Source organism: Mytilus edulis, chromosome 6 (genome assembly GCF_963676685.1).
Source record: "Mytilus edulis chromosome 6, xbMytEdul2.2, whole genome shotgun sequence".
NCBI classification, from domain to species: domain Eukaryota; kingdom Metazoa; phylum Mollusca; class Bivalvia; order Mytilida; family Mytilidae; genus Mytilus; species Mytilus edulis.
This window is the reverse complement of record NC_092349.1, coordinates 70,316,802-70,337,860: the sequence shown is the minus strand read 5'-3', so window position 1 is coordinate 70,337,860 and position 21,059 is coordinate 70,316,802. Positions and strand designations below refer to the sequence as shown.

At 33.1% G+C, this 21,059-nt stretch overlaps 1 protein-coding gene across 1 annotated transcript; it reads left to right on the top strand.

Moving 5' to 3' along the window:
- The first annotated feature begins 1,381 nt into the window (after positions 1 to 1,381).
- LOC139528267 (serine/threonine-protein kinase MARK2-like) lies at positions 1,382 to 14,506 on the top strand. Its single transcript, XM_071324167.1, has 12 exons — positions 1,382 to 1,731; positions 2,410 to 2,517; positions 3,553 to 3,752; positions 5,532 to 5,587; positions 6,057 to 6,189; positions 7,199 to 7,317; positions 8,210 to 8,343; positions 8,758 to 8,977; positions 10,506 to 10,753; positions 11,294 to 11,758; positions 11,992 to 12,164; positions 14,061 to 14,506. Exons 1-12 carry the CDS (start codon positions 1,456 to 1,458, stop codon positions 14,275 to 14,277), a joined length of 2,349 nt encoding a protein of 782 aa, XP_071180268.1. The 5' UTR covers positions 1,382 to 1,455; the 3' UTR covers positions 14,278 to 14,506.
- The last annotated feature ends 6,553 nt before the right edge of the window (positions 14,507 to 21,059 follow it).

Sequence of the window (21,059 nt, the reverse complement as noted above, 5' to 3'; positions counted from 1 at the left end):
GTACTTCTTCACTATATATTATGTGTTATTTTTATTATCCTTTTTTTCAGATTTAGGACGAAATACACTTATTTCACACATTAATATTAACATACTTACATGTTATATTTTAAATGCTTTACTGTTAATTTGAAGGTGACAATTCCTATTTTGCGTTTCCCTCACAATTGCTGTTGGGGTACCTTCAGCATTCTCGTGTGTGCCGTCACAGTCAGTTCTATAAGTATGGTGTATATATCTTTATTACCAAAGTCTATATAAACTATAGGTATACAATTATATCAACATCAATAAAACATATACCGGTAATACATACATAAACACAGACTATGTGACAGCAGAAGGTGTTGTAATGATAAACAAACATTATTTTAACATTTCGGATCTAAGCTTAAAAGATCTAAAAATAAATTTACCTAAATTACACAATTCTTTTACATTATTAGTACTCATCAGTTTGATAAATTTGTACATCGACGGTTTTTTCCAATAAAATGGCTTAATATAAATTGTTCTAAAACCTTGAAAACGTGGACATTTGAGGATGAAATGAAACTCATCCTCTATATCATTTTTACAAAAAGTACATATTCTATTATTTCTTGTTATACCATAAAATCTTCCATTTTCTATAGCTAAGTTGTGGCTACTTAATCTTATTGTTGTTATACATTTTTTGTAAACATTTGGAATTGGTTTGCATAAATAAAATTGCAGACAAAAATTATCTAACATATATTTATAATTAGAACATTTTGGAGACATATGTAACTGAGCATCAAGTTCTTGTTTTAGACAATCGTATAAACGTTGCTTTATGACAGCAAAATATACATCAGGCAAGTCACAAATAAGGTTTTGGCTATACCATACATCACCTAAACCAATGGTGTAGACGCCTAATGTAATCGTAGGATCAGTACAGATTTCTTGATTTCAGTGAAAAACCGAAATGAGCTAATATATATCTTTTTATTCTGGTTCCGCCGCTTGTTAGTCGCTATAATTACTAACATTGTTTTCGGGGGAAATACGACAACCTATAGGCCCTACTGGAGTTTGGGAAACATCTACCAAATTGTTCATGATTTGTGAACGACTATTCTAAGAAACAAGTGATCCAGCCTGAACATCCAATATGACACAGTAAAATATTTGAACACATTGAAAATACAATAAATAAATCTCGGCTTTTCTTTACAAAATAAACCGACCGCCCATTATACTTTTTTATAATATGATATATAAACTAGGGGCTTCATATACTATTAATGTAAGTTAGAATACTTGCACCGGCTATACCACATATCTACTTCTATAAAGAAAATCATAATACCGCAACGTTAACGTTCTAGAATCTTTCATTAACGTCACAGTACGTTGATCGCGGTAGATACGGGGGTGGCAACGTCTTAAAGAGTCTTAGATTTACAGCGGGGTTGCAACGCGGAAAAAATGAAGCAGCAAAGTTCAAAAGGAACGAGCTCAACAGAACAAAGACAGAAGACGAGGTCGAAATCTATATTTGAATCTGGGCCAAATATTACCAAACCAAAAGAACGTTCTTCAGAAGACGTCAAAAAGGAATGCATGACCCATGGGTACCGAATTATCAGAACCTTAGGAGAAGGTGCATACGCAAAGGTCAAACTTGCGGAGGTGATGGCAAGGAGATTGGCAAGAAATGAAGCTATGTCCATTCAGTCCGAGTATTCCGACGGAGAACTACAGGTATACATTAATATTAAAAGCTTAGAATTCATGTTTCGCATGATAATGTATATTTAAAATTTCCGGATCCGAAGCTTAAGTGAGTGCATATTTAAAAACTTTAGATAATTTACATTTTTTAAATAAATATTTACACTACTAGTATTTAAAGTCTAGTTCATATAACATAAGATAGTATATTTTGCAGTATTCCGTAGAACATATGGTTGCATCAAAAGAGGATGACATATAAAAATACATAGACCATTCCTTTTCTCACCTTTATCGGTTTTATTTTGTAATACATATTTTTAGTATGCTTTCTACGGGATTTAATTTTTTTATAGAAAATTTAAAAGATATATTTCCAATCTGAAACACTGATAAAATAAGCGAGATAGGTAATCAATAAACGTATGCATCTGTATACATAGATATAGGAAGATGTGGTGTGAGTGCCAATGAGACAACTCTCCATCCAAATAACAATTTATAAAAGTAAACCATTATAGGTCAATGTACGGCCTTCAACACGGAGCCTTGGCTCACACCGAACAAAAAGCTATAAAGGGCCCCAAAATTACTAGTGTAAAACCATTCAAACGGGAAAACCATTCTAAAACACTGATGAAATAAGCGAGATAGGTAATTAATAAAAGTATTTATCTGTATATATATACATGTACTTTTAATTTGCAGGTTGCAATAAAAGTTATATCTAAAACTGCTGTTCCAAATGAATTCCTAGTTAAATTTTTACCACGTGAGGTTGAGAATCATACACAGATGCCAGAACATCCTCATGTTGTAAGCTATTTATATTTTATACTTTAAGCTTAAAAATGTAGTCGACCGCGATTAAATGTTTACGTATTTAAAATTTAATGAAGTTAAATTTAATTATGATTATTTCAATATATCAGCATACTACTTAATAGACTTTATACTATATGATTAGAACAAAGACACCATCATTACAGATACTGTTATTAGTGGTTATTTTCATTAACATAACTGTTAGTGGACCTTTTATTGACACTGCTGTTGGTGGTTGTTTTATTAGCATTACTGTTATTGGTTATTTTATTAACACTGCTGTTAGTGGTTCTGTAATAATAACTGCTGTAAGCAGTTCTTTTATTAACACTCCTGTTAGTTGTTTAGTTATTGAAACTTCTATTAGTGGTTCTGTATGACTGTACTTCTAAAACTTACATTTTATATCGTAGTGGTAACATATAAGATTGAAAACAGATTAGGAGTATATGCAAATGAGACAGAAACCCAAAGACACTCTGAACTAGAAGTAATTATGGGGTTGTGTGATTGCTGTCTTTTCTTGTTTGTCCGTAAACATACCTATTTGGTTGCTAAACTTGCCGATGATTGTTTTATTGATTTACTTTCCTTTTCCTCTCAACCCTGTCTAAAAAGTATCTTCTATCAACTATATGTAAGAAATCTGGATGAGGTTAACGGAATAAAAGTTAAAGGACAAAAGAATTAATAATAAAAAACTTTGAGCAAAACCAAAATGAAGACGCGCCTATCCATATTCTTTTTGGTAAAAAAAATATGAAAAGGGAAAAATGAAAAGAAAAAAATTATCGAAGACCAATGCGGCCTTTATAATTTTGAAAGCGAAATAACGAAATCGCAAAAAATCTAAAAAAACCATAAAAACAATTACGAAAAACGCGAAATAGTGATAGCAACAACGCGATCTTGTTTTCGCGGTTAAGCTAAAGCGTTTCCAAGATAAAGGCGACAAAGCGAAATGGATGCATCTTGCCTCCATTATGAAAACAGTAAAATGGCCTATAATTTGTCTTTTCGTTTTAGGTTAGAATATTTGATCATTATCACACACATGATCATGTATACTTAGTAATGGAATACTGCTGTAATGGGGACCTCTTGGATCTTATCAATAAACATATAGGTACAAATCAGAAAGGAATCGGAGAGGAACTGTCTCGGAAACTGTTCAGGCAACTGTGTGAAGCGCTACAGCATATACATATGAATGGAGTTGTTCACAGGTACTTAGTCTATCTCTGTCGTCTCAAATTCTAAATCACTCGTTTTTCGATTAACTCTTTCTGCAAATTTGCATTCCAGACGGAATTTTGCATTCCAGACGGAAATTCAAACAATTCATCTTTAATCTTGATCTTAACTCTTTACCGTTCCTATGACCCGAATTCGGGTCATAAGCACTTTTTTGCGTAAAATTTAGATTAAAACCTTAAGTTCTCTGTCATTTGACTATCAACAGATTTCACCAAGGGCTTAAATGAAACCTGTGAGTTTCAGCTACACATTAAAACGCCAGTTGTGTATTTTGGGGTTGATCTTTATGGTAAAATAAAGCAATTAAACTATCGTCGTTTTTTTAAAAATCTGCTAAAATTTTGTAGAAAAAACTTTAGGATTGTGTAAATCTTGAATTATCGAAACATTGTGTTTGTTTTCTATAAACTGCAAAAATCGGTTCTTAATGGATTGTTTTCTTTCAGTTATGTTTTGAGCTTTATAAAATGAAGGTTCAATAAGTTTTCTTATGATTAGTTTCTACGAAAAACGGATACAAACAGTTAACATTGTCAATATGTCAGTAACTTTCAGCAACTATTTCTTAGAATTTCTGCCAATACCACTTAAAACGTGCATATTGTTGTTCCAGAGGCCAAATAGTATAAATAAAATGCATTTCTTACTACTTGTGTTACTTGGTTTTGACATTAAATCATAAGTACCCCCCCCCCCCCCCTTCCACCCTCTTCCCTATTCTCCCCGGGTTCACACACCATTCCACATTGTGTGTTGTTTTAAAAATGTAAAAAAATGCAGTTTTGACGTCTTTCTTAGTATCTTATTATAATCTAATATTTGTATGTTAATGGTCAACTTATAAATAAATATTATAAATAACATTGAAAATAAGTATGAATTTAATCGGATTTAACTGTCTGCCTCCGTAGCTGAGGGGATGCATCTAAGGCTAGTAATCAAGCGATCTGAGTTCGCATCCAGCAAGGGTGAATGTACGGTTAAAAAAAAACCAACACAAATATTAAATATCTTGACTTGACTTTAATTTAATTCTAATTTCAAATTAAAAATGCTTTTTTCCTTGTGACAAAGTAAATTGTCTGTTTTTTAGCTACAGTCGTTTATAGAATAATAGAGACATACATATTAAGATAATCTATTACAAATCGGTAACTAAGGGATGCTGAGGCTGCCAGATTTTTGTTTTTCTGCCCTTTAAATGATTGTGGGGATAAAAGTGTGCACTGGATGCACTTCAGTTGCACAGTTGAGCTACGTTTTTTACCCCAAAAGCTCGAAAATAGTAATTTTGACCCAAATCACCACATAGCATGTTTGGCTATAAAAATTGCTGTTTCTCACATAAATAGACCATTGAGGGTTCTTATTCGTGGAGATGTTATTCGTAACATTGTATTTGAATGCTCTGTTGATACTATTTCCATAAATAAACTACAAAAAAGTACATTTTGAATCGAAATTTTACAATTTTCCGATTTTTTTGTTGTTGTCACGTGACATTGGACTGATTATCACGTGATCAAACATGACAAAAAAAAAATTACAAACCTTTCATTAATAATACTGAAAAACTGTTTTCTATAAAAAGTCTTAGTTGATAAGTCTACTAACAGTAACAAGAAAGTTATGAATGATTGAAATTTGATCGTTCCTCTGCGGCAAAAATAGTGCAATTTTTGCCGAATGGTAAAGAGTTAATAAAAAAAAGCAATATTTTAAAAACCAATTGTTTTCTTTTATTTCAGAGATTTGAAGTGTGAGAATGTATTATTAGATGAAAACATGAATGCTAAGTTGACAGGTAAGTGTTAATTTATGAGAACGTATAGTCATTTGCCAACACAAATTATTGGGAAGAAGAATTATTAATTCTATAGTGCTCGTGTGGTAAAGAATCATTCATTATGGCAATACTTATATGCTTATTGTTAGTGGTTTTGGGTTATTGGTTGCTCTTTTCAGAAAATAGATGCCTCAGTGTTAAGATCTTTTCTTACAAAACAAATAGATTTATAGAAATCGCGTTGAGAACTACACGGAGCTACCATTCTATTTTTGTGGGATGAGGGATAGGGTATTGAAAAAGGGGGAGGGGATTTGAAAAAGGAGTTTTGAGTAATACAAAATGGCAAAAAATTGCAGGATTTTAATCTATGCAAAAGAAGTCAGGATAAACAAATAGAATAGGCAGGAACAAATAGAGTGAAATAAAAAGACAGGACAGAGATTTGAATTATAAAAAGTGTAGGACAATTTTTTTTCTTCTTCAGATTTTGGATTTTCTGCTGCAGTTGATGACCCAAGAGCACTGCTTCGAACATCATGTGGATCTTACGCCTACACAGCACCCGAAGTTATTAAGAACAAACCATATGAGGGCTTCAAATCAGATGTTTGGAGTTTGTAAGTTTGCCTTATATAGTATAAATGATTTTCATGTTAAGTGGATACAAAACTCTTTCCTCTGGTCACATTTTTGTCAAGCCTTCGACTTTAGTCGAAAAAGCGAGACATAGCGACCCTACATTCCGTCGTCTTTGAACGCGGCGGCGGCATCCATAAATATTCACTCTGTGGTTAAAGTTTTTGAAATTTTAATAACTTTCTTAAACTATCCCGTATTTGTACCAAATTTGGACAGAAGCTTGTTTATGATCAAACGCTAGTATCTAGAAAGATATTTTGTTAAAATTTGTACCTGTTTATCCGTATTTTACTTATATATGGACTTAGTTTTTCTTCAAGTTAACATTACATTCAGTCTGCAGTTAAAGTTTTTAAAACATTTATTAGATTCATAAACTCTATCCTGGCATGGAGTTTTACCAGCTTCTAATAATCAAAAGAAAGTTTCAAGTGGAATATTTTATTGATTTTTTTCCTCATTTTTGTTGAGCCTGCGATTATCAGCAAAAGTAGGCGAGATACTGGGTTCCTCGGAACCCTTTATACGAATTTATGAAGACAATAGTTTCAGATAAAAGAAAGAATGAAAAGTTTTCGTTGTAACAAGAGTTATCTCGGCAATATAGCATGCGAATTTTACATGGTTTAATTAAGTAAACATGAAGTCGAAAGAATATGGAGCCTTGACAGGCAATCTTATTTTTGTGATTTGACGCCTCCACTAATAAAAACAAAAAAAAAACAGAACCAAGCCCTAGCAGACATCATGATTACATGTATCTGTACTAGTACCTATGATGCATTACTTCGGTAGTCAGATACACTTAAGGATATAACTTTTTTTTTTAAATTCAACTCCTATAAATGATATTATAGTAATTCTGATATATTTCTGAAAGTCAATCAAAACATATACTTAATATTTCAGACATTCAACAATATCCTTTCAAACATATATATTTTTCTACTTAGCCTATAATAGTAAGGTAATTAATTTTGATTTTAGAGGTATAATTTTGTTCGCCATGATAAACGGTCGTCTGCCTTTTAACGACGCACAGATGTTAGAGATGGATGAAGATATGAAAATGCAGAGACTTCGGTTTGAACGCTCATCGTCATTTGGTAAGGACAAATAATGTTTGATGATCTGAGTTTTCTTTCTAGAATAACGAATGATTGTTAAAATAGAATGAAAAGTGCAAAGCTTTCAAATGCAAAGCTTTCAGATCATCGAGAAAAATACAGAATATAGCAAATAAGTAAACAATATAAACAATAAAGAATACCGAGAAATACTTATAGAAAAGGGAAAATGACCTAAAAAATGAAGAATACAGAAATGGGGATCCCCACCTAAACCCTCGTGTACGATGTATATACTTATGGTCAAAATGAGTTAAATATTTTTTTGCAATAATTCAATGAGGGGCAGATTACTGCATCTTCGCAGTTCCCAAGATTTATTTAAGTTTTATTTCATACGAAATCATGCGACGTATCCAAACGTTTTGTTGCTCATAATATAAAAATTACACGCAGGGGAGACATATCTGTGTGTCAACAGTTTATCTCCTTATGTTGACTTTAAACATTCGTGTAGTGTAACAATTATTGTTTTGTGCTTGCAGAAGTGAATATATTTACACGACTGTAATCTTGGTAGCATTATCTTTTCGTTTATTAGTTTCTAGAGACGTACTTTTATATATAAATACAATAATATTCCAGATGCTAACTTATAAATTTTTGGTATATTCTCAAAGTACTTTATTAAAGCTGTTTATGTGTATTGAACATAATACAGATTAACGCCTGTGGTTTAAAGGTAGTTACTTATACAAACACGGGATTAATACCATATTAATTTTTGTCAAGGTGCAATCAAATGGTATTCAAAAATTAACCCATGCATATATTTACTACATTTATAATACTGACAGATTTCTGCTTGTGTTTATTCAATAATTAGTATATAAATATACAACTGTTTAACTATTGTAATTTGTTTTAACAGATTGCATGGTTTTGATACGGAAGTTGTTGCAGTATCAACCAACAGAACGTCCACTACTGGATGACATACTAAATGATCCATGGATAACAGGAAAGAAGCCTATTCCACGACAGTTACAGAGACCTAAATGGATTGTAAGTTTTTTTTCATTTAAATTGTTTTATATTTGTCTTTTTGAAGCTTTTGATAGCATAATATGTAATATGAGTTTTGAAGTCCGTACGGTGTCCAATAGCACAGACATTGGTCTCACATTTAGTTTTCTATATACGTTATAATAGGTATAATAAAATAAAAAATCTGAGACAAGTTTCTGCTTCATTAAGTCTCTGGTGAAGAGTTGTCTCATTAATTATACCGCATCTTCTTATTTTTATATTGATAAACAAATCAGATACACTACTTTTAATAGTTTCCTGTATAATTGATCTCAGTTAAATCTTTAATAATGAAAATTTGTCGAAGGTTTAACGAACATCAATCGTCACAACTTCAAGATTGTTTTTTAAATTCAATGGCATGTTTAGTCTATCTTTATTTATATTTAGAATCCATACCAAGCGAAGAAACCGGATGCAGTGGAGGTACCAACAATAATTCAAACGCCAAAGAAAGTAATAGAATTTTCCCCGAGGATGCGGAACAATACCATCTGTTACCGACCCGACGCCTCCCCCAAAACTTACACAGAATCATTAAGAGGAACAGTAACCCTTAATCACAATGTCGGAGAAACTGTTACCCTTAAAAGCCGTTCTGGCGGCAGAGGTATGTTAACCAATGTTTTATCTTGTCTATTTTGTAACTATGTTGTAACTACAATCCCGTCCCCCTTTTCTCCAATTTGACCTACCGAATTAGACTTTTTATCGAAGGATTTACTAGCATGAACAACACGACGGCTGCACACGTGGAGCAGGTATTGCCTTGCCCTTCTGGAACACCTGAGATAACCCCGAGTTTTTGATCGGGTTCGTGTTGCTTAGTTTTTGTTTTTCTTTGTTGTGTTTTGTACACCTTTGTTTGTTTGTTTGTTTGTCTTTTCCGTTTTTTTTGCCATAGCGTTGTCAGTTTGTTTTCGACTGATGAAATTGAATGTCCCTTTGGTATCTTTTGACATTCTTTTGTACCGATGCACATGTAAGGGAAAACAACAAAGTATCCAAACGGACCGACATGTGCAGTAAATGTAAATTGGAAATATTTATTGTTACTTAATAACATAAACGGTACCAATTTTTCTGCACCAGATGCGCATTTTGATTACAATGTCTCGTCAGTGATGCTCGAGGCAAATATATCTGAAAATGCAAAGCTGATTCAAAAGGTATAGTCAAGCTAGGCAAGGAATTTTGCATGATGAATATACATTTCTTAATTTAAAACACTTTCCCAAATTTTGTAACAACAAATTTTGATAACCATAAAATCCGTATTTTCATGCCAGTACCAAAGTACTGATCACGAGCCTGTGATGAACTTGGGGACTATTAGTCCACCAAATGGTTTCACATTTTTATGCCCCACCTACTCCCACCTACGATAGTAGAGGGGCATTATGTTTTCTGGGCTGTGCGTCCGTTCGTCCGTCCGTTCGTCCGTCCGTTCGTCCGTCTGTTCGTTCGTCCGTCTGTCCCGCTTCAGGTTAAAGTTTTTGTCAAGGTAGTTTTGGATGAAGTTGAAATCCAATCAACTTGAAACTTAGTACACATGTTCCTTATGATATGATCTTTCTACTTTTAAAGCCAAATTAAACTTTTGACCCCAATTTCACGGTCCACTGAACATAGAAAATGAAAGTGCATGTTTCAGGTTAAAGTTTTTGGTCAAGGTAGTTTCTGATGAAGTTGAAGTCCAATCAACTTGAAACTTAATACATATGTTCCAAATGATATTATCTTTCTAATTTTAATGCCTAATTATATTTTTTTTATCCAATTTCGCAGTCCATTGAACATGGAAAATGATAGTGCGAGTGGGGCATCCGTGTACTTTGGACACATTCTTGTTTATTTTATTTCTGGTAAGCCAAAAGTGTCAAGTCTGAAAGAAACCTATCTATCATCCAACTAGAAAGTCTTTTCCTTTATCACGAGGGAATTGTTATTTATAAAATCAATTGCAGTTATTTATCATTCAAATGAATTTGACCTGACGTAAATATTAATAATTGGATTTTTTTTTACCAATACAATAAAGAACTTGATTTATTTTAGAATTGCTCCTTTTCTTTGAGCTTTAGATAACAATTTTCTAGTCCAAAAATTGTAAAACTATATATTTTAAAAAAAATTAGGATTTAAAAAAAGGATGGATGTTACGACAGTACAATCTAGACCAAACACGTGGCCTCGAAGTAAAGATGGATCGCCGTTACCAACGAAACCAGGAAATAAGCCCAGATCTTCTGCTGCACAACAGAAACACCAGACCCATGGTCCAGATATCAGGACTATCGCTAAAATAATTACGGAAAGATACCGACAAGGAGAAATGGGATCAAAGGACATTTCAAAGCAAGTGCCACTTTGGCTTGTTAACCAGGTTAGCCTTTCTGGATTAAGCAAACTCTAAATCATTATTGAAATTTTCAACACTTCTGTTTTATTCATTTAAGGTAAATATACTTCATTATTTTGTTTCATTAGTGAATCTTTTTATATAAAAAGGGAAAGAAATAGATGTTTTACACATCAAGCAATGATTGTGTATGCTTTTCTGTATTTAAATCTTTGCATCTTTTCAAGACTGTCCAGTGATGTGCAATGAAAATATGTTTATCTTGAAATGAAAGCTTTGAAATCGAAAATGGAAATGGGGGAATGTGTCAAAGAGACAACAACCCGATCATAGAAAAGACAACAGTAGAAGGTCACCAACAAGACTTCAATGTAGCGAGAAATTCCCACACCCGGAGTTTGTATGTGTTGCTGTCAGACTCAAACTAGTGTTAGTTTCAAAACAAATACGAATGCGAGTTATCGCGTGATGTATGTACAGTTATATACAAGAGTATGACCATAAAGTCGATATAATATATGCGAATTTTCTCATTGGATAATATTTTTCAAATTATTTTTAAAGATTCTAAACTCAGAGGGAGAACAGAGCGAACAGGAGAAAGCTAGACTATTGAATGGAATTGACGCATTAACACAACAAGACGAAGATGAACATAGACAACGCAGTGTGTCACCCGGATGCCCAGCATGCGCAATGTCGTCTCTCTCAAACACTTTAGAAACTGAGAAACTAACAGACAATGTTTCGGTTTCACAAAAAAAGAAACAGAATCATAATGGTAAACCCAGCTGTCGCTCTAATTTAACTAAAACATCAGCATCAAGTAAATCCACAGCAAAATCGTCTGTATCAAAGACAAAAACTGAACCATGTGCATCACCAAAACCTGTCACAGCATGCTCTAAATCACAAACGGCTCAGAAAAAACAGATGGTAAATTATTCGAGTCCGTTGCCAATGAAAAAGTCATCAAAAAGTGCTGATGGGAGGATAGTCGTTAAACAAAGTGTCGCCACTTTTAACCAGGTATGATTTAATATTTAGAAAATTCACAAAAATAAATTATAAAGGACACAGACAAATATATGTGCTTATTTATATGATTTTATTTTTATATTTCTGATTATGTAGAATTTTACATCAATATTTAAAGCTATTGCAATACAGTTTTTATTCCTATAGATACATGTTCTAGTACACGCTTAAATGCTGATTTGTTTTAGAGATGAGTTTTAAAGAAATGTTTTAAATTATTACAGGAGAAAAAAATACCCAAAAATTCACCTGCACCAAATATAAAAATCAGTCCACCTTCAACAACAGTGAGCAGGGGATTCAAGTTCAAAATAATGACACCTGCATGTCGTGCTAAAATGTGCAGAGAGAGAAAAATGCACGCTTACACCAACATGCATGCATTTCAAGATGTAGTGTAAGTATTAGACAATACACTTTTATTTATATTTTATATTTTTATTTGTGACGGATGTCACATGCGGAGCAGGATCTGCTTGCCTTCTGCAACTGAGAGGTTTTATTAGCTGCGGAATCGTAGCTCTTAGGTCTTTATGATAATTTTTGGACAACTAACGGATCTAATGTCCGCTAATTTTCAACATATATCATAAGGACATAACAGCTACGGTTTTGCAACTATGGTTTGCAAATTGTCAAAAAATATCATAAGGACCTAAGAGCTACGGATCTGCAGCTATGATTTTTTCTATGTTCTGTTTTGTGTACTGTTGTTTGTTTGACGGTCTTTTTACTATTATTGCTATTGCATTTCATTTTTTGTTATTATACTTAACTTGGAAGTGATTCGCTGCTATCCCCCCCCCCCCCCCCCGCGCCTAGGGATCAATAGAGGGTTATTAAAATTCACAGCGGATTTGGTCTTCCGGCTTCGGCCTCACCCCCTGTGGATTTTACTAATCCTCTATGCATCCGTAGGGGTCAATAGCAAACCATAAAATTTATATTAATGGTAAATGGTTTTTAAAACGCTTGACTTACTTAGCAATAAGAAAAAAATAAGGTCCAACCTTCTCCCGGAGCAACTGATATTCAAAAATCTACCGATGTCGTTATGATTCATTTTGTAATGAAATTGTCTGTTTACCTGAAAGTTGATTTATTAGAAAATTAATTCTTGAAGTGATTCAGTATACTAGCTAACTAGCGTTTATCTTATGTAAGGGGAAGTATTCTATTTCTGCCGCTGTCCCTAACAGTAAACTCCATTGTAAATATAAAATGAAATAAAGTGACGAAGAAAAAAAACTTTAACTGAAAGTTAGTGAAAAAAAGGCAATTCAGTCACAAGTTCACATTGTCCATATAACGAGTTGGTAGATCTTGACGATATCTCACTATACAGTTGAAAATATTTTCCCGAAAACACTTAGCTTTTATGTCTGCTGTACCCCCCAACTGTCGTTCACTATCTTTATAATGAGCAATAAGACGTGCTGCATATACAGTAGAAAAATGCACCCCCTTCCGGGCCTCTTAAATATGAAAATGTTGTAAATTGGAGCCAAGATTGCACAATCTTTAATTATGCATGCATAAATAATGCCACTGGACATTTAGCAGTCGAAAATTCAATCTTAGTTTTCAACTGTTTGTGCATCTGTCCTGGTTAGTTTCCAGATGCTTCCATCTTGTTTTGTCAATGTTATTCTCTGAGCATTCCATCGAGATTTATACAGGATTTAAAGATTTCGAAAGTCCTTATTAAGATTGCATGCTGATTGTAAATTAACAAAAAATCATGTGAAATAATTAAAGATAAAACTAAATCGTTACATTTTCTTTACTGAGAGAGCTGTTAAATATACGTATGTACCAGTTTTATCTGTACTTTATAAACTTTTTTAGATTCATCGAAAAAACAAACACTTAGGGTTGACATTAATATTTTTACCTGATATTTTTTAAGAGAATAATAATATATCTAAACATTGCTTACTTCTGGTTTTTACAAAAAAAACATAGATAATGCATTGTTATGATTCTGTGGGCTCAGTCTTGAACACTTGTTGAACTTGTAAACGGAGTTCAACTGGGTATATTTTTAACTGCTTAACGCTTTATGTATATGATTTCAAACTTTCTTCTTTAGCATTCTCGATGTTGTATTTTACAAAAAGATACTTAATATGCACACTGAAATTTGTATCATATGTTTATTGATTTTAAACATATGACAGTTCAGTCTCTAGTAATTGCTATTTTTAGTCTGTATTCGTCATTGTTTGAATATTTTATGCATTGATTATCCTGTGTGTGAAATATAAATGTTATACTATTTTCTTTTGATCAGGTGGCCTTTACCATTAGTGCATGGTCAAAGTGTTTCCAGTAGTGCAAATCGCACCTCAAATGCATCCCCCTCAGGTCAACTCAACACGACACCACGTGACATATGTAGGTCAGACACAAGCAGGGTATCGGAATATACCGAGGAGAGCCGAATAGCTTTAAATGATGTCACAGATATGGCGCATAAACATAAACTTGTAGTGCATGTGTGTTCATAGTATTGCTTTAGGTCATATAAATTATCTGAAGAAATTCAAGTTCAAGATGACATGAAAATGATTGCTAATGATTTTGTTAATTTTACAGATTAGTCACATATTTGTATAGTAAAAGTTTTAAAACATACTTAGGAATTTGTCAGATTTCTTTCAGATGTTGCATTGTTAAAACATATTCAAACTGTGATTGTAAAATTGTTATTAGAACATTAAATATATATACACTTAACTATATTAACTGTTCATCAAATATGAAAAAAAATGATTTCAAACTCCAGGTCCAACAAGGCATAGAAAGTCAGTTTTGGCTCTACATTTCTGAACTTCCGCTTTTTAATGCTATCCATCTCATACCAATTGACTTAGGACTTCAAACTGTTTTGATTCGTGTACCACCACTTATGCATATTGCGAAACGAAAAATGCGTCTAGCGTACTAATTTGTAAGCCTGGGGCCGTGTCAATGAAAGTATCCTAGGATATGTCCTAAGATAGGTCTTAGGACATTATTTAGGATGGTATTAGGACGTGTCTGAGACCTGTCTTAGGATGTAAAACAAAGCTGGCTTAGGACAGTCCTAACTACGATGGTCCTAGGACCATCCTAACACATATATTTAATTGAAAAAAATACATAGAGATTTCTATGACATAGATTTGATTGTATTTTAATATTTATATATGTAAAGAGAGGGAGGATGACTTTTATATGGAACAATTAACACAAAATAAAAGTTAAAGATTTAACGTAATACTAATAAATACGTTATTTAAAAATAAGATGGAAGATATAAATGATTTTGATACGAAAACATTAAAGTAAATAGTCACAAAACTTTGTTAAATGTGATATTCGTGCTGCAATTTTAGTACGTAAACTAGTTTTGTCCTCTCGATTTCATTACATGTATGGGATGAGGATTAGTTAAAAAAGAAGTAGTTTTTTTCCCATATTTAAATTTTTATTGCACCGTTTTGGTAAGTCGCAAAAATGTTGCTTTACTGATAGTATTTTTTAGGCTTCAAAAAAGGCAGCACGAAATAATTTAATGTAATACAATTAAATCTTTAACAAAAATTGAAAAAAAAAATGTTTTATTAATTTAATTCTTAAAACAGTTTGATAGTTTAATATTGTATTAGTATTTCTAGTATTGAGTTTATGCCATATTTGCTGTTTTTATTACGTTTTAGGACATTGTAACCTTTAGGACTATCCTAAGACACCTATTTGTATGTCCTAACTTTAGGACCAAATTTAGGACATATCTTATTTTAGGAGACTTTCGTTAACCTGACTTAGGACTAAGACGTATCCTAAGACCATCCTAAGACATGTCCTAGTCCTAGGACAGCTTCGTTGACACGGCCCCTGGTATCTTACAATAGGATGAACATCATGTTTGGTAATTCTCCTTTCATGGGACAATGTTTGAGCTTGGTCAGTCTGGTACAAAGTCGCAGAATGCTGCAGCTGTTTATTGAAAAAAAGGGGGAGGGGTAGGACATTTATCGGGACTCCGGGATCGGATGTTTTTAAGCTCGGAATTTTGGGATTCATCCATTCGGGATCAAGGAATTGTTTTTTTGAAATTTGGGAAGTCGGGATTTACATTTATTAAATTTGGGACCTCAGGATTCCATGTTTGTAAGCCTGGGTTTTCGGGATCAGGACCCCTCCTACCACCCTCTTTATTTAGTAGCTCATATAACGAGCATGTCTTAGCTTGGTTCATTTTCAATTGCAATTAATGAAATATATGACGTATAGATCTGAATGGGGGTGATCACTGTTCAAATAATCTTAATAGCCTGGAAGATAAAGTTTGGTTATCTAAAGAAGTAATTTCGGTAAGGGACATGTTTTGTACGCTTATTAAGTTCAATGTTTCAAGATATACATACTTGTACTCTGGTCTAAGAAAAAAAAGTAGTATATATTTGTGTTTGCCTTATGCCACATTAGCGCAAAAAACGGTGAGAAAATGCGAATAAGTGAACATGAATCCGATCACAATTGCTTGCTTATGAAATATTGTTTACACATAGAGACGTTAACAGATAAAATTTAAAAGATCGCATGTAAAACGAAGACTGTTTTGTGCCTTGATCGTTTAATTTAACTGCTGCAAAGCATGCGCTTATCTGGGCTTGTCCTTGCAAACAAATATTTTTCACTTTTGTACACATTTGTTTTTTCTGCATTCTGTGTTGCACAATGTTTATTCTTATGCTGTCTTGTCCAAAGTTTTCTATTTGTGTCCATATGTTGTAGCAAATATTTATAATTTCATGACAAACAATGTTTATCTTGACAGAAATCATGATAATAACTGAAATAATCTCTTTGATGAAATACAACATTATTTACCCACTGGTAAACTGTTCACAACTAAGTTCGTTTGGCCAGTCCATACCAATCTCATTCATAATTGGTTCACATCCTGCACGAACAGTATTACACAATAATTGGTTCCACCGTTCACTATCAACTTGTGGGTTACATTTAGGAAAATACACTGAACAGAGGAAGTCTTGAAAAAAATCACTACAACCTGCTACCACAAATATATAAAATTTGTTCACTTCAAGACCCGCTTCATGTTGGGTTTTGTGTCCAAACCGGTTGGGAAATTTGGTTTTTTCAACTTTTGTGCACACATAGGTATGGTTGTTGGTTCACATCCACCTAGAACATAACATATATAAATAGATGAAAATCAATTATAAGATAAAAATGATTTCTGTAAGAAAAAAATAATATACATTAGTGAATGACATTTGAGATTATCTGAATGTACATTCGAATAATTAGTATATACTTAATCGGAATATCAAATGTACACCTCTTATTCTAACGAAAATTACATATTCCATAACGCATTGAAATAAAAGAAGCCGTGACTAAATGATATACAATCAAGGTTTATCATTATGATGTGCTCATACCTGGAAACTTATGACATTCAAAGTTAGATGGCCCAGGAATGACAGTGGATACACAGTATACAATAAAAGTTTATCATTATGATTATGCTCATACCTGGAAACTTATTACCTTCAAAGGTAAATGACCTAGGAAAACCAGTGGATAAATAATTAACAATAAAAAAATATCATTATGATTACGCTCATACCTGGAAACTTGTGGCATTCAAAGTTAGATGGCCAAGGAAAACCAAACTTGTTCATCAGCGGCTCGCATCCCTTTCGAGAATTCTCACAAAGATATCGACTTGGTAATATTGTCGATATTTCTTTCACAGCTGGATCGCATTTTGGGAAATAGTAACTGCACAAAAATCCCCTTAAAGACGCACTACATCCAATTTCAACCAAAGGCCAAATAGCTTTTAAATCTTGTGTTGCTTCTGTTTGTGATCGATGGCCAAGAGTATTTGGAAACGTTGTCATTGTGTATCCTATATTCATGCATTTGGGCGCTGTTATAAGCTCACATGAATACACTAATGAAAAAGTAAATGCAAAAATAGCTCCAACAAGATAGAAAAACATGAGGTCTATATTGGGATGTTAAACAAAATGGAAATTGACAATTGTCATTTTTTTTAATTATGATAAGGCCTATTGATAGTTATCAAAAATAGCAGGCTTATAATCTAATACACCGGACGGGCTATTAACACACATTATAAATTAACGTTAATAATGCATTGTTAAATTTGACATTTTATCTCCTGACTAATGAAAGATCATTGTAAATGGTAAAAAGAGATTGAAATATAATGTAAGTACACGAAGGTATTAAAGAATTCAACTTACAGCAACAGATGTGTAATGACTGACAATTTAGTCTAAACTTGAATGCATGATTTGTTAATAGTTGTTATTAGCTTTGAACTAGCTGTACAATACAAAATATGACTGCGAGTAGTAGTACTCTCAGATCTATACTTTGTAGTAATGTCAAACGTTCTGATATTTGATACTCGAGTACTCGGTCATGATAGTCGCGTATCGTATGAATTTTGATTTTTGTTGGAATGTGGTATTTTGGTTAATACTCTCATAAACGTAATTAAGACGTGATGACATCGCTTGACATTTTAGCGACGGACATACGTATTTTTTTATTTAAGCATATTTATTTATAGTGGATTGGGAAACTAGTTTTGCAACTTATATTAATCCATATCCACTTTCAGGGTGCGAGTGTTGCCTTGTAGCGGCATTAGCCTGCTCTTTTCCGAAATCTACAAGGATGTCTTTACTTTTTTTGTTCAAACATCGGTGACAATATAATGGAATGTGATACGACTGTCATAAAAGTGAGAGGTTTAGCTAGTTATAAAACCAGGTTCAATCCACCATTTTCTACATTTGAAAATGCCTGTACCAAGTCAGGAATATGACAGTTCTTGTCCATTCGTTTTTGATGCGTTTTGTTATTTGATTTTGCCATGTGATTATGGACTTTCCGAATTGATTTTCCTCTGAGTTCAGTATTTTTGTGATTTTACTTTTTGTAAGAGATATGGCTCTTTCTTAACACGGGTCAGCCATTTATCGTCCCCTTCCGACGGAATATCATCGTTTCCTCAAGACCATACTTGCAAATGGTGTCAAGGGAGAGCCGAAAATTCAGTCCCTGAAATTTTGATCCTGCAACGGGAATCGAACCATGAACCTTTGTGTTTGTAGGCCGATGCGCTAATCACTACACCACGGCTCTCATACGTATTGTTTGCAGAACTCAAACTGTATGACTACAAAATATGACTTGATTCTTGGTAACGTGTATCGCTAGTCCTCTATGTTTCTAGGAAAATGGAATAACTGACCACCATTTATAAAAAATACCTGTCATAATAGCAATTGTTGTTTGTGTGTTCATGAAATGTATAAACTTCTGTATTCTTATCTTTCATTTTTGCTCATATGATGTGTCTTTATGACTTTGGTAACAAATGACGTGAACTTATATATCCCGTCATTGTGTTATTGTCAGGAATATGGTAGTTGTTATCCATCCGTTTGATGTGTTTGAGCTTTTAATCTTGCCATTTGACAAGGGACTTTCTTTTTTGGAATTTTTCTCTGAGTTCAATGTTTTTGTTTTTGTAATTGTTCTTCTTTTCATTTTAACTTAAACCAAAATAGAGTCTCAAATACACTTTTATTGCATTATAGGTAAATCTCATATCAATCACTTTTACAGAGAAGTCTTTATTAACAAACAAAAGTAACTTTACGGCTTGTGAGTTATTAAGTCACGAAAGAGTTATTACGTGTACAAGCCCCGTTACAGATGTCTCTTTACGTTATTAGACGCCTAGGGTTCAACGCAAATCACTTTTATTTTTATCTAGTTCAGCAATATGAACTGACCAACAACATCAGATGCAAGTCTGTTTTAAAGTTTTGAAGTCCTGCACACGAAAAATCTTCTCGAGGGAACGGATTATGCTGGTTCTGATAAAACACTATTTTCGATTATAGATTCACCAATGCAATGTCTTCGTTATTTCTGTCGATGGGTTGCTGTATTATTTACGTATGATCTACATCTGCTTATATTTATAACGTGTTTGACTAATAAAAACATGAAACTCATTCATGTAGGTGATTAAGACAAGTTCTACCATTTAGCTAACAACCAACTTGTCAGCAAAGTTATACAGTGATTAATAGTTTGTAATTGGTCAAGATGAATGCCGAACTCAGCATTGCTGGTGGATGTCACTCGTATATAGATCGGATCCCTACAAGCTTTATGATTGTTTATCTCATTTATGAATGGGATACGCATATACCATTGATGTTACTACCTAGTTTTACTTCGTTCATTGTACATATCTGGTTTGCATCCTTTCGGAACTCTCGTATTAATCTTTTTGTTCAAATATTTGTTTTTAAAAAAGGCAGGATATAATCAGAAACGACTTCAAAAACCCATAACCGACACCATTTCGCAAAGACATGTTTACAAGTGAGATGTTTAGCTAGCTGTAAGACAATGTTTAATCCACACTTTTCTACATAGCAAAAGGCGTGTATCAAATCAAGAATATGACAGTTGTTATCCGTTCGTTTGATGTGTTTGAGCTTTTTATTTTGATATTTGATTAGGGATTTTCCATTTTGAATTTTTATCCACGCTCGGTATTTTTGTGGTTTTTCTTTTTACTCGTGAGTGCGATATACATTAAATCATTGTCAAAAATTCCCATTATGTCATTTTGAAGAAGAGATAACAAAAGACAATTCTAAACCATACCAAAAAAGAAGACAGACATAATATAAGAAAATATGTGGTATGATTATCAATGAGATACTCTTCACAAGATGCTAAATGACACAAACATTAACAATTATAGGTTATACATGTAATATGGCCTTCGATAATGTACAAAGCCCATACTGCATAGTCCGCTTAAAAAGGTCCCGAAACGACAGATCATAACAATTGAATCGTGAAAACTAACAGCCTAATTTATGTACAAAATAATGAACGAAAAACAAATATGAAACACAGCAACTAACTCCAGCCACTGAATTACAGTAAAATTATTACAAAACATAAAGTTCACCCCCCCCCCAAAAAAAAAAAAGTATTGACACCTGTCCAAATATTTACAATTGGAGATATAAATTCAAGCATACCTTTCTCTTTGATTGCTTTATTTTTTCCCCAAAGTGAGATCGCCAAACGCCTAACAAAACAGTTAAACCTTAAAATTAATTCGTACAATCTTTAATACTAGACAATTTAAAGTTTCTATACCATATATATACATATTTCACCAACCCGAGCTAGTATA